The sequence below is a fragment of the Convolutriloba macropyga genome, chromosome 7, assembly GCF_964194025.1.
Source record: "Convolutriloba macropyga chromosome 7, txConMacr16.3, whole genome shotgun sequence".
In the NCBI taxonomy this organism is placed as follows: domain Eukaryota; kingdom Metazoa; phylum Xenacoelomorpha; order Acoela; family Convolutidae; genus Convolutriloba; species Convolutriloba macropyga.
The window spans coordinates 65,307,311-65,322,598 of record NC_134474.1 but is presented as its reverse complement, the minus strand read 5'-3'; the positions used below and the strand labels follow the sequence as shown (position 1 = coordinate 65,322,598).

The 15,288-nt window shown below is 34.7% G+C and overlaps 1 protein-coding gene across 1 annotated transcript in view; it reads right to left on the bottom strand.

Moving 5' to 3' along the window:
• Nucleotides 1-7,600: 7,600 nt before the first annotated feature.
• Nucleotides 7,601-15,288, bottom strand: part of LOC142343248 (ras GTPase-activating protein 1-like) — a 62,394-nt gene continuing 54,706 nt past the window's right edge. The window contains exon 13 of the mRNA XM_075395025.1: nucleotides 7,601-8,695. Coding sequence (XP_075251140.1) covers nucleotides 8,624-8,695 — 72 coding nt within the window. The 3' untranslated portion in view covers nucleotides 7,601-8,623. The remainder of the gene's footprint in view (nucleotides 8,696-15,288) is intronic.

Genomic DNA, 15,288 nt, shown 5'->3' with positions numbered 1-15,288 from the left:
AAAAAATACAAGACTACAAACGAAACCTGAGCCAAGTGGACGAAAAAACGGCAAAACGGCTAAACGTTTGCGCCATTTTGTCGAAAAAACACTTCAAAGTCGAAAAGTCATCCAATGAACGCAGCGGATGATAAAAAAACTTGCTCAGGAAATATGGTTCAAAATTTTACTCGTTTTTCTTTTAGGTCGAAACGCTGTCTGGACGAATAGTACTTCCAGGTAAACAAAACCTAAAGAAAACCAATACTCCTTTCGAGTCGTAAAAACCAAGAGCAGCACAATATAGCTTTGCTCAGCTTACAGCTTTGCAGCTATAATAAACTAACGTCGGGCGAATTGCTCTCAAACGACCGGCGAGAGGTTGGCTTCGTCAACAGCTAGCCACGGTTTAGTGACCCCAGGGCACTACCTCTTTATCCCTTTTCTGAACACCAAAGTCGAATGGGTCAGACGAAAAATTGGCCAAGCAAAAAAATTGCACAAAAGACAAACCGGAATAATATATTTGCTACAATTTGCTTTTGAGAGCAATTAACAATGGTTTCCTAAAAAGTGCATGTTAGATCATTCATGATAAAAAACATTTCAACAACAACACATTGATAATGAGGATCAGAGATGATGACATTACGCCACATAACGGCAGCTGAAGTGCCGCATCAACAAAGAGAGAGAGAGAGAGAGAGAGAGAGAGAGAGAGAGAGATAAAACGTGAACGAGAAAGAGAAGGAAAGGAAACCTAACCGAAAGAGAGAGAAAGAGACAGGAATATCTTCCATGATTGGATTCGACAAAGCAACTTCTAGTTTTTAACCTTGTTAATAAGTAAATCATATAGAAAATAACTGAAAAAAGCAAAAATAAAAACTCAACTTCGCAACAAAAAAATCCAAACCATTTTTCGCGAAAGTTCTGTCTTGTAACCCAACTCCAAGACTTGTAAAGTTTTGTTGCCCGGTAATGGTCGTTAAATTCAGACAAAAAATGTTGACAAATTTTGAAAATTGCAAATTCTAACAAAATCTTGCGAAAATTCAAAGATTTAATATCTTAGGAACCAATTGATTGTCTCAAGAGACTATCCGGTATCCCTGTTTCAAGCCTGAAATAGTTTCACAGGCTCATAAAGATCCATAAACTTGGAACGAAAAAATTCACCAAAAATATGAAAATTTCAAATTTTAGCGACATATCACTAGAACTGGAGTCATAAAAAAAGTTGATCACCAGCCCATTAACTCTAGAAACTATGAAGCAGCTTATTATCGAACCTTGGAGGTCGCAGGGCCTCTGGTGCCGGAAAAAAATTCAAAAACCTAAAAATCTGCAAATATTTTCAAAAAATTGCTGAAATTCGTATATTAAAATCTTGAAGAACATTACATCTATAAACTATTCAGTAACATATTATCAAACCCTAGAGGTGCCGTGGCTCTTGAGGGTAGAGAGACCCAAAATATGAAAAATAATGAAAATTGCTAAAACTTAAGACACTAAAAAGTTGAAAATTAATCCATGACCAACAAAAAAAATTCCAGTACCTTATTTTTAAACCCTAACGGAGATTTTCTGACCCTTGAGGCTCAAAAAAAACTAATAATGACTATAAATGTCAAAAAATTGGAAAAAAAATGGGCAAAAATATCAAAAATATGCTAAAATTCGTGAAGATAAAATCTTGCAAGACATTAAATTTCATCTAGAAAATATTCAGTAACCGATTTTCAAACCCTAGAGGAGGTTCCTTGGCTCTTGAGGCTGAACAATTCTAAAAAAAAAACTACAAAATCTTCAAAAAAAACTTTAAAGCAAGTTTTATCAAAACATTGCTAAATTTTGACATTAAAATTTGAAAAACTATTCCATGTCCATTAAAAAAATTGTCAGCAACCTGTTATCGAACCCCTTATAATGTTTCCTGGACCCTGGGTCTAGAAAAACCTGAAAAAAGCAAAAATTTGAAAAATTGCACGTTTTGTCAAAAAATTGCTGAAATTCGTTATGTTAAAATGTTGAAACCATTCCATTACCAATAGAAACAATGCAGTAACCTATTATCGAACCCTAGAGGAGTTTATTTGACACCTAGGGCTAATAAAAATCAAAAAATGTCAAATATTTGCAAAAACCTTAAAATTGCAAAAAAATAAAAAATTGCGTTTTTAGCAAGCGGTTGTTTGTCAGTAGCTAGCCACGGGAGGGGGGAGGGTCACCGGGGGTTGATTGGGGTTGGGGGGCAACACTGGGGTGGGGGCATTAGCGCAGTGGGGGGTTAATAGGGGGTGATGGTTCAACAGTGGGGGTGTCTTCAACCTGTAAGAACAGCCCTTCACACCATAAGTATAAGTCTCCAAAACAGGTTGAGCTGAAACAGAGCTGAAAGGCTCTAAGAGCACTTAATGCCCGCTGGGCGCTACCTGCTTATCCCGTTTTTGAGGACGGAAAGTCAAAAGCGTCAGAAGAAAAATCGGTCAAGCTAAAATAGCAAAAATAAACATAGCCGGCAGATTGCCGGAATAGCTGCGAAAGAATAGACCTGCGTGCCATATAATAGAGATAGAAAGATACAGATCTAAATTGAAAAAAAATCGACGCCACTCAAAAAACTAGGTAAAAAACATTCAGCGATAAATTTAAAAAAGCCTGTTAAAATTCATTCCACAGAAGCCTCTTATTAGGGACCTTTATTGCACAAATGAGTTCCTTTGATCTTAAACAAATTCAAATTAAACTTAAGTTTTAAAGTGCAAAAGTGACTTACCTCACTCATTTTATTGAGTGAGGTAAGTCACGTATGATCAAAATCTAATCACGCAAATAACCTAAAAACTTTTGTTAAAGCGAGTGAGAAATGACGTCACGCGCGCAAATGCCGTTAATGAGAGGAAGAAGTCATTCAGAAAATTTGACTTCAGCTTTGCTGTGTGAACAAATTTAAAACGAAAAAAGGCGTCAGACGACGAAACAAAAAAAACATAGCCGGAATAAATCCCGAAACGACTCGAAGAGTTGTCTTCATGAAAGAAATACCTTTGAAATCAACTGTTTTCTAATAAAGTGACTACTAACAACAAAAAAATCCGTCAAAAATAAAGATAGCCCAAAAAACCAACTAAACTAAAAATTACATTCCTCCTGCATATAAAACGATCCAATTCTTTTAAAGCAATTGAAAACATCAAAGTACGCGAACAGCAGAAATCAAGCCGCGTTAGGCTCCAAAAATTTCAAATTATAAGAAAACGTTGAATACTGCAAGAAATGGCCGAAATTTGTTAAAAATTTAGCAATTTCCGTAAACTCTCAATCGAAACACTATTTTATAATATAAAACAGAAATCAATTGGTAAATAAATAAACTTTGTCGCTTTAACTGTAATCAATAAATGTCGCTTTAGATCACAATGAACGCGATAAAACTAAACTGACCAAAAAAATAATTAATCAAATCAAAATTAATCATAAAAAAGACTAAAGAGACAAAACAATATTCAGACCCAAAAATTCGTATTTTACAAAAACCAAGCCATATGAATATTTTCAAAAAAGAGCTGTTCAAAATTTAATAAAAGCAGGCAGGGCAAACAAAACTATAATTCATAGGAGAATGGTAGAAAGAAGCCTGCTAGAATAGGGAAAAAACGTACATTGTGATAACGATTGAAAAAAAATAATTCTCAATTTCTGAAAAATCAAAACTAAATCGGAAAATCTAATTGAAACTCAAAATGAAATAGCAAACATGCTTTTGTTTGCTAATAAGCAATCCAGGCTTAAGAACATTACATAGCCATCCTCCTGTCTCAGTAAGAAGTGAAAAGAGCGCAATTGCGAAACAGTAGAACAATTTGCAAAAAAAAATTGTTAAAAATATGGTAAAGTTTTTCACTGTATTTTAAAGAGTTGTGGCAAAAAACAACGCCATTAGCAACAAAACGAAACTAAAACCAACGATGGTGAACGAAAAATCTTTTAATGGTAAATAAACTCAAAATACAAACAAAAAACTTGAAAGCTTTGGCAAAAACCGCCAAAATTGGGTTAGTATGTGTACAATTTCATAAAACAAAGGCACCTCACGTCCTAAAGAGGCATCCAATTCAGGAATTATCAAAAAGGCGTTGACATATGTACTAATTTGGTAAACTAGAGTCCGCTAAAACAGCCAAAAATGAAGCAATTGATGAAAAAAATACAAAAAATTGACAAGAAAAATTGGGAATGGGCCAATTTTGCATTTGAAGCGCATTATCAAGCTCTCAAAATCATTGTGGCATCGATTTCGGCTGGTTGTATTTTTATGCCGTATCGATCAAAATTTGCTTCTACAAAAAACAAAGTTACAATAAAAAAAATTGGGCCAAATGAACGCAAAAACGGCTAACAACTGTCATCTATATGCGCCAATCTCTAAGAACTCTTTTCAAAGTCAAAAGTCATTCACCGATCGCAGTGCATGAACAAAAAACTTCTCTCGCTCAGAAAAAATTAATTCACACGGCAATTTTACTCGCTTTCACTATTAGGTCAAAACGCCGCCTGAACAAATAGTACTTCCTGTAAAAAAAACATAGCCGGAAGAATTCCTGAACCGACTCGAAGCGTCAAAAATTCACATACAAAACCGCAATAGCAGCGGCAACCAACATCTTTTCTATTAAACCATTAACTCATTACCTCCCGAGGTCTGATCTAAACATTGCTGAAACTTAAACCACTATTACCAAGAGAAACAAAATGCAGCAAAATTTTATAATATTGAAAACGTTTGGTAACGTTAAAAAAATCCGAAACAATTAAGATGGTCGAAATACTGATAGGTTGAAAATTCTGACAACGCTATCAATTGCCCCCAAATAATTCACAATTCTAATCTCAAAGATCGGGAAAGCAAACGGCAGATAATAATATTAGAAACTAAGTTAAAGTTTTTCAAAAAAGAATGCTCAAATTTAAGAATTAGAAAGATACTAAAATTACACTTCTAATCACTGCGATTAAGACCAAAAACAGCACATACTTCTTACTTATTGTACATATGCTAGACAACATGATTTCACTAATTCAAAAATTAAATTGATCATAGAAAAGACATAAGCAGCAGAAGAATATTCAAAGACAAAGAATCGTTTAAATTAATATCAAGGCCGGAAGAAAGTTGCTGTAAAAAGTAATAAACAGACATTTTGGAAAAAGCTTGCTAGCAAACTCTCAGTACTGCCATATGTTGAATGAAATCAATTGCAAACCAAAGAAATGACAAAAATCTAAGATAAGGCTGAAATCATTCAGTTTTTTAACAACTGAAAAATATTAATATAACGAAAAAAATGTATGTGCCACAGCAAAGCTAGAATGATACTAACTAGAATGTGAAGAATATGGGCAATGTAAGGAACACCGTTACAAAAAGACATTCTTGATTTTTGAAAGTTAAAAATCAAATTAAAAAAACCTAGAAAAATGAACACATTTCATTGTTCAGCATTCGAGACAGAGAAAAGATAACTAGTCATCCTATACAAAGATCTATCCTCCTGAAGAAAACAAAAAAATAGGAAAAAGCAGACTTTAAACAAACGAAACATTGGAACATTTTGCAAAAAAATGGTCAAAAAACTTTTAAGACTGCATTTATGAAAAAGTTTTAACTGTTTTCCAAAAACTTAACGCCGAAAAATGATTGAACGTTTATTGAAACGAAATTGAAACCCCTCATCTTGCACAAAAAGACTATTTCTAGTGAGTAAAACCAAATTAGAAACCAAAAAACTGACAAAAATCGGAAAAAACTACCAAAATCGGATTAGTATATGTACAATTTTATAAAATAAAATTACATCGTGGTAGAAAGAGGCGTTGAGTATATGAATTTTCAAAAAGAAGTTGTCATATTAACTGATTTTAGACAAAAAGACGGTTAAATATCCAAAAATGAAGAAATTAATAGAAAAAAAGCCAAAAACTAACAAAAAAATATAAAAATATGTTCCAATTTTGAATTTGAAACGCATTTTCGGGCTCTGCAAAACCGTGCCATCAATTTCTGAGGATGACATTTCAATATAGCATCGAATAAAATTTATTTCTACAAAAAACCAAACTACAGGCAAAAAAACTGCGCCACTTAGACGAAAAAACGGCTAAAACGGTTATCTATATGTGCCATTCAGTCAAAAACTACTTTTTAAAGTAAAAAAGTCATTCACTAAACGCGGCGCATGATCAAAAAACTTCTCTCGCTCAGAAAAATAAGTTCACACGGAAATTTTACTCACTTTTGCTTTTAGGTCAAAACAGCGTCTGAACGAATAGTATTTCCGGTAAAAAAAAAACGTTAAGAACATAGCCGGAAGAATTCCGGAAGCGACTCGAAGCGTCAGAACTTCACTAACAAAACCGTAATTGCAACAGAAGCCACTACCTTTTGTATTAAACCATTAACTCACTACCTCCCCAGGCCTTCTCTAAAAATTGGTGAAACTTAAACCACTGTCAACAAGAGAAACAAAATGCAGCAAAATTTTATATCATTGAAAACGTTTGGTAACGTTAAAAAATCCAAAATAAATGAGGTGGTCAAAAACCTGATAGTCTGAAAAAGCTGACAAGGTTATCAATAGCCCTCTTATAATTCATGATTCTAATCTGAAAAAGATCGCGAAAGCAAACGGCAGATAATAATCTTAAAAACTAAGTTAAATCTTTTCAAAAAAGAAAGCTCAAATATTAACTGATTTTTGACAAACAGACGGTTAAAAGATCCAAAATGACAAAATTAGAAAAACAAAAACAAAAATTAACTAAAAAATCAAGAAGACTGTGCCAATTTTGAACTTGAAACGCAATCTTCAGGCTCCACAAAACACAGTGTTATCAATTTCCGAGGTTGACATTTCAATATAGCATCGAATAAAAATAATTTTACAAAAAAACCAAATTACAAACAGAAAAATTGGACCATTTAGACGAAAAACTGCTAAAAGCGGTTATCTATATGTGCCATTCAGTCAAAAACTACTTTTCGAAGTCAAAAAGTCATTCACTAAATGCAGCCCATGATCAAAAAACTTCTCTCGCTCAGAAAAAATTAGTTCACACGCTTTTAGGTCAAAACAGCGTCTGAACGAATAGTACTTCCGGTAAAAAAAAACCTGAAGAAAACCAATACTCCTCTTCGAGTCGTAAAAAGACCGAGAGAAAACCAATACTCCTCTTCGAGTCGTAAAAACCAAGAGCACCGCAATATAGCTTCGCTCAGCTTAGAGCTATAAAAAAGACCGACAGGACTAATATAATTGCTTAAAACTTCGTTTGAGAGCAATTAATTGTAATTTAAGCACGAAATCATTCTAATGATCAATGCCCTTCAATGTCACTTAATTACTGTCTACGATGGAAAAAATATTCCATACCTGAATGCTCGCATAATCCTCCTTTCTGCAAAGAGCAACATCTACGATTGAGTTTGAGCAATACCAAAAAAATCCAGCGTTTCTTTCCACTTTTGCCTCAACTGTTGATTCCATATTTATCCCTACGGTGAATATTAGAAGCTAATGATAAACCCAAACAATACTTGCAGGTTCTAAATAAAAGGCGAGAGTTGAAAAATTGAATTAACAATGCTAGCTAATGTCCAATCAAATACGATTTGCACTGGAAGATAGAGAAAGAGAGAGAGAGAGAAAGACAGGTCAGCATCCAACCATTAGCACAACATCAACTGCCATCTGGTTCAGTTATTCATTCCGTTCCAATCAGTAGTAGTAATTGTAGTAGTAGTAACAAAACAAACAAATGGGAACACGTCTTCATATATGGATGTTGGTGTGTGCATCAATACATTTATGCTCTAATCAAATCATTTATCACACAGCTCCACGTCACAGATAAAGAGATTGAGAGGAGAGTTATTTATTCAATTCAAAATTCTAATTTCTACTTCAGCTCGCGCACACCCACACACGAAAGTTCGCTTGTTTGTCCTCAAATATCTGCTGTACGCGATCGATACTTGTTCGGTTCTCATCCAAAAACGCATCCAGACAATGATCGGTTCGAACTTGAACAATTTTGTGAAATTAAATTATATCGTCCGATCAATTCTGTCGATTGATGTCAGCCCTTTTTCGTATTTCATCGTCCATCGAGGCTCAATGTAAATGAGGATTATGGTTCTTTAGGATAACCAATATAACTGGTACCGTTAATAGAAGTCGACAAGGCGATGCTGATGTCGGATCCGTTATTCGGCGGGCAAAATTGATGGTTGTTGACATTTGGGTTCCCAGGAATCGAGGGGGCTATAGGTTACAAGGGTAGTATAGCATACAATAAGAAGTTAAATTAATTTTACACGCAGAAGACAAGAACGCAAGCGAAACACAAGAGAGGTCAAATTGTAGAGGTCAGCAGGATCGGGACAAACCATTGCAACCCTGAGAGCGTGTATCGTCTGCCAATTAAGATGGACAACAAACTCGATGGTCGTCAAATTTGGTTCGTCTGGAATCTGTCGGAGTGGATCTGATCGCATTTGATGTATGGAACAAATTCTGGAGATTAGAATGCGGGCTTAAATTATAGAGTAATTTGTGTGAGGTGTATATTTGTCGATGGGTTATGCCTCTAGACTGTGGCCTGACCGCTCTGAGATCTCTTCAATTATGAACAAGAGTTTTTTCAATGACGGCTGAAACAGAAACGTTTGACGTTTTCATAATATGGGATATAACACTGTAATTCATTATCCGCACTGTGAAAGGAAAAAATTAAACTGCTCAAAAATTTCCAACCTTAAGACCTTTGTCTAAAAAATAGTTCGCCCAAGAAATATAATGCAATACTGCCCTTCTCTGTTGCGTGAAAACATAACGAGAGGTAAATCACATTTGAGCGAAAGAATATTCATGAGGATGAACCAAGAAACCGCTCCAAAACGTATAAAAAACGTCACGCGAGCCATTTAGTAGAAAAATTGCAGGAGTGAATGAGCAAAAGCTGATTTGTTAAAAAAAACAAACCGACAAACGTCGAATGGCAGGCGGAGGGCAATTCAGTTTGGAGATGGTGCAGCTTAGAAATTTTTATGAGTTCGAAGAAGTGGACTCCAAAGGAGTTCAAACCGGCAACCTCCAGAATGAGTCTGACAAATTGTCACTACGTCATACCCTCCTTGCTACTCGCTCACTTACAATCTTTTTCATTTTAGCAACAAACTTTATTTGCGAATGAGAGCAACTGAGAACAAGCAAAAATTAAGGCAAGAGTGAAAAAATCACCTGCAAGCGACAAATGTTCTGGAAAAAAACAGACAAGCGAAAATTGGATCTTTTCCGTGTGCCCCTCAAGCTTAGTGGCAGCATATTATTTGGAACCCCCCCCCCCCGCAGGTGCCACATTTTCACATAATGATTTTTTATTTAATGGCAACTTCTCTGTAACTGGGGGATGCACAACGTACTGAGGGTCACAAGCGAAAAGATCCTAAAACTTTTTAATTAAGAAGACACGAACATTTACAATAACTTTCTCAAACTTCGTTCGAGAGCAATAAACAGTATTAGTTAAAAAAGCGTACAATTTAAATCTGAGGTTACTCATTTTAAACTGAGTTTAAACTAAGTCATAGTAAACCGCGGCAAACATGAACAGTAAATAGAACTCAAACTTAACTTCAACAAAAAGTTAAAACTAAGAAAAAATTAACCGATGCGCAATTCAACTGTTATCTTTCTTTTCAAACAATCAACAGTTTATCATGATTGCTGTAATCCATTGCAGTCTTCCAGTTTACAGGAAATAAGATTCTGGTTTTGACGACATCTGGCCAAACACTGTTCGCTATACCTTTGTATAGTTCAATCAGAGAATCCTTTTCAGAATAAGAAAAATTACATCGCCTCGGAGATAAATATTGTTGCCCGAACCAAACATTTAGTTTTGGGGCTTTAAGCCAGTGGAACTTTTTTGTTAAGACGTCAGCGTGGTCGTATCTTATCTTTTGCTTAGAGAATTAACAGTTGTATCACATCACTAAAAACTTTTAAAACTGAATTTTCTGGAGAAGTAAAATTTTACATTTGGCTGACTTCGGAAAAACAAGATTTGGTTCTTTTTTCATTTTTCACACAGAAAAAACTTTACGCGTTGTGTGTGTGTGTGAAAGAGTATAAAATTATGCGCGCGAATGTGTGTGTGAGAGAGAGAGAGAGAGCTGGGGTATAGGTTACAAAGGCTAGCTTAGGTTAACAGAGGGAAGAAGTAGAAAAGGTGCATTATCGGGGCTTAATTATTATCGGGGCTTAATTATTATCGAAAAGGTGCATTATCGGGGAGGTGGGTTGGAGCTGGGATGGGTGTGAGAGCCGAGTGAGATAGAGTCAAGCAAAATAGACAAACAAAAACCTACAATCCAAAAATAAAAATTAATTGGCGAAACAAAAAACAAAGCCGGCAGATTGCCGGAAAATAGCCGCCGTTGACGATCTTGATGCACATCGGGATTAAAACAAAAAGAGAAGAGAAATTGACCAAGTTTTTTTCAGTGTCAAAACGTGTTCTATCTTGGCGTCCAGTTTCAGCTGGATTCTCAAACTACACTTAATTCAGCTTCTACTGAAAGCTATTGAGCTTAATACGAATGTCAGCTAGAAAACACTCTAATGAACTTTGATAACCTAATTCTCAATGACTTGATGACCGGGCTTTATCGGTTTATTTCATCTCCTTTGATTTTGATCTTTTGACTTTGACAGTACTCGCTATATTGCGTAATTCAATAGGTAAAGAATTTAAAATCCATTCAGTTGAAACAGTGAGTGAAGTCAGAAGTTAAATGTGAAAATAGTGACTCATATAAAACGAAAAACGTGATGAAAAAGTAAAGGGAATATTAAAAGGAGAGCGCATTTTACTTCACAGTTATTGTCTGAACTAGCAAAAACGTTAGAGATCAAAATCAACCACGCAACCTTGAAACATGCTCAAACAATCGGACTTCTTGAGCAATCTCATGGGCCTCTAAAGAGATATTTGAGAATATATGAAAACCAGGTAAAGCATGACTGGCACAAATTTGTGGACTTAGCGGTTTTCCAGCACAACACTAGTTTTCATACAGTTCTAGGTTGTCCACCGTCTTTAATTTTTCATGGCAGAATACCTATCAATCCAATTGATCTACGTTTCAACAACAAAACTCTACCAAATGTTTAAAGCAAGTATGACTATATTAGTGAAGTACAATCTAAAATGTTGAGCATTTTTGGTGAAACAAAGGAAAACTTAATTGCTTCCTTTAATAAATATCGTGACTATTACGACAAAAAGGCTAATGCAGCACCTCTGAAATTACACGAATTTTGCTTGTTATTACATCCACAGATATCAAGCGAACATGAGAAAGTCGGAAAACTTCAGTGCAAATGGGTTGGAGTCTATAGAGTTGAAAAAGTCTTAACCTCAAGCAACTACCTTATTCGAAAAGTAAACACAAATTTCACTCAAATTGTACACAGAGTACGCTTAAAACCATTCAAACCACAAACTACTCTTAAAGATATCGAAAATATAGATGAATCACATTTCGAAGAAGATCCTTTAATACCAGAGGCAATAAAAGAACCGCAATTATTCGATTCACAAATCGAAAACACGGTTTACCTTCCAATAGATAAACGTAGTACAGCTTTCATTTCCACGAAAGTTCAACCGGAACAAGCAAAACCAGTACTAGAAAATAACGTCCTCCCGCCTACGCGCGAGGAAACACCCAATTTGGATGCTTCACCACGGTCGACAACACCCGAGCCCTCAAGAAGCCCATCACCAATATCCCACTCCTGTCACCATCTTATAATTATATAATTCATAGCAAAAGTTGTTTCTTTAATAATCATTAATGCTTTTATATTTCAGGTCTTCGGATGTCCTGTTGGTTTAGTGGGTGTCTTAGTGGTTCTACCCTATTGCTTTCTTCAAAACAATCTGCACTACAACTTTCAATTAGCTTCTATTTCTTCCTTCTGTATTTCTTTTCTAATGTAAGTAATCTATTGAATATTTCATCCAATCATAGCACTACAAAATATTATTTAAGAGTTACAAATTATTTGTTCTTGGATTAATTTTATTGGTTAAAATTTGTCCATGACAATAATAGCCGTTGAGAGCCTGACGGCGGCTATTAAAAACTAGACAATAGGAATGGATTTGGGAACGATTCTACAAAAAAACGGATAAACGAAAAATTTTAAAAAAAGGCGATCGAAGAGCCACACGAACACAATCAACATCGAGAGAGCAACTTTAGGTCAAACATCATTTTTTCACTCCACTTAAAGATGCGGATTGAGATTCTAGGCGCAAACGCGATTAGACGAAAGCAATTTTGGTAGACACTAGGAGCAAACTTTCAATTTACATTTTGTGGAGATTAACCGACCCTCAAATAAAACACTCAAATTGTGCATTTGAAATTCAACTTAAATAAAAAAAGTCAATAACGATGTGTTAAACCAATCAATTCAAGCAGTGTTTAAATCATTTCTTGTGCATGCTAATTTTTGACGCATGCTAATGCCCAACAGATTTTTAAAATTTTACATTTTGTTTTATTTTTTCCTGATTCTTTGCCCATATTTGGGACCGAGCACCATCCAGGGGAGGGGGTGACGAAAAACTTCTAGAAATCAACTCATTAGCATTCAGAGACAAAGTTTTAGGGCCCGAACTTTAATTTTAGAGTGCATTGGGAGTGCTCCTTTCAATGTTTGCCTAGTTTCCGCAAACAAGTTTAGATTGAAAATCTGCGCCAAGGAAAATGGACAATCTTATAACATAGCCGGCAGATTGCCGGAATAGCTGCGAAAGAATAGACCTGCGTGCCATATAATAGAGATAGAAACAGATACAGATCTAAACTAAAAAAAAAAATTGACGCCGCTCAAAAAACTAGGTAAAAAGATTCAGCGATAAATTAATAACGCTTGTTAAAATTCACTCCACAGAAGCCTCTTATTAGGGACCTTTACTGCACATATGAGTTCCTTTGACCTTAAACAAATTCAAATTAAACTTAAGTTTTAAAGTGCAAAACTCATTTTATTGAGTGAGGTAAGTCACGTATGATCAAAATCTAATCACGCAAATAACCTTAAAACTTTTGCTAAAGCGAGTGAGAAATGACGTCAGTGAGAAATGACAAATGCCGTTAGTGAGAGGAAGAAGACTTTTTCAGCTTTGCTGTGTGAACAAATGTAAAACAAAAAGAGCGTCAGAAGACGAAACAAAAAACATAGCCGGAAGAAATCCGGAAGCGACTCGAAGCGTCAAAACTTCACAAACAAAAACCTTAATTTCAGCGGAAGCGATTACCTTTTGTATTAAACCTTTAACTCATTAACTCCCCAGGTCTGATCTATAAATTGGTGAAACTTAAACCACTGTCACCAAGAGAAACAAGATGCAGCAAAATTTTATATTATTGAAAACGTTTGGTAACGTCGAAAAAAGTCCGAGAAAATCAAAATGGTCAAATAACTGCTCAACTGGAAAAACTAACAAGGCTATCAAATGCCGTCAAATAGCTCATGATACTAATCTCAAAAAGATCGCGAAAGCAAACGGCAGATAATAATCAAGAAACTATGATAAATTTTTCAAAAAGAATGCTCAAATTTAAGCACCAGAAAACCCCTACAATTAGATTTCTAATCACTGCATATACGACAAAAAAACAACACATACTTCTTGCTTGTTGTACATATGCTAGACAACATGATTTCATACTAATTGCAAAATTAAATTGATCATAGAAGACATAAGCAGCAGAATATTCAAAGGCAAAAAATTGCTTGAATTAATACCCAGGCCGGAAGAAAGTTGCAGTAAATAGTAAGAAGTTGAAATTTTGGAAAAGGATTGCTAGCAAACTCTCAGTACTGCCTTATGTTGAATGAAAACAATTGCAAAACAAAGAAATTACGAAAATCTAAGAAAAAAGCTGAAATGATTCAATTTTTTAACAATAGAAAAAATCAATATACCAAAAACATGTAGGTGCCAGGACAAAGCTAGAATGATACTAACTAGAATGTGAAGAATATGGACATAATGTAAGGAACACTGTAATTAAAAGAAATTCCTGATTTTTGAAAGTAAAATAAAATTTAAAAAATAAAGAAAAACGAATACATTTCATTGTTCATTATTCGAGACATAGATAAGATAACGAGTCATCCGATACAAATATCTATTCTCGTGAAGAGAACAAAAAATAGAAAAAGCAGAATTCAAACATACCAAACATTGAAACATTTTCCAAAAAAAGGTCAAAAAAACTTTTAATACTGCATTTACGAAAAAGTTTTAAGTGTTTTTCAAAAACTTAACGCCAAGAAATGATTGAAATTGTATTGAAACGAAATTAAAGTCCATCATGTTGCACAAAAACACTATTTCTAGTGATTACAACCAAAACACAAACAAAAAACGGACAAAAATCGGGAAAAAAACCACCAAAATCGGATTAGCATATGTACAATTTTATAAAACAAAATTACATCTAGGTAGAAAGAGGCGTTGAGTATATGAATTGTCCAAAGGAAGTTGTCATATTAACTGATTTTTGACAAAAAGACGGTTAAATATCCAAAAATGAAGAAATTAATAGAAAAAAAGCCCAAAACTAACAAAAAATCAAGAAATATGTTCCAATTTTGAACTTGAAACGAATTTTCGGGCTCTGCAAAACACTGTGGCATCAATTTCTGAGGATGACATTTCAATATAGCATCGAATAAAATTTATTTCAACCAAAAACCAAACTACAGGCAAAAAAACTGCGCCACTTAGACGAAAAAACGGCTAAAAACGGTTATCTATATGTGCCATTCAGTCAAAAACTACTTTTTAAAGTAAAAAAAGTCATTCACTAAACGCGGCGCATGATCAAAAAACTTCTTTCGCTCAGAAAAAATTAGTTCACATGGCAATTTTACTCACTTTCGCTTTTAGGTCAAAACAGCGTCAGAACGAATAGTATTTCCGGTTAAAAAAACGTTAAGAACATAGCCGGAAGAATTCCGGAAGCGACTCGAAGCGTCAGAACTTCACTAACAAAACCATAATTGCAACAGAAGCCACTACCTTTTGTATTAAACCATTAACTCACTACCTCCCCAGGCCTGCTCTAAAAATTGGTGAAACTTAAACCAATGTCAACAAGAAACAAAATGCAGCAAAATTTTATATCATTGAAAACGTTTGATAACGTTAAAAAAT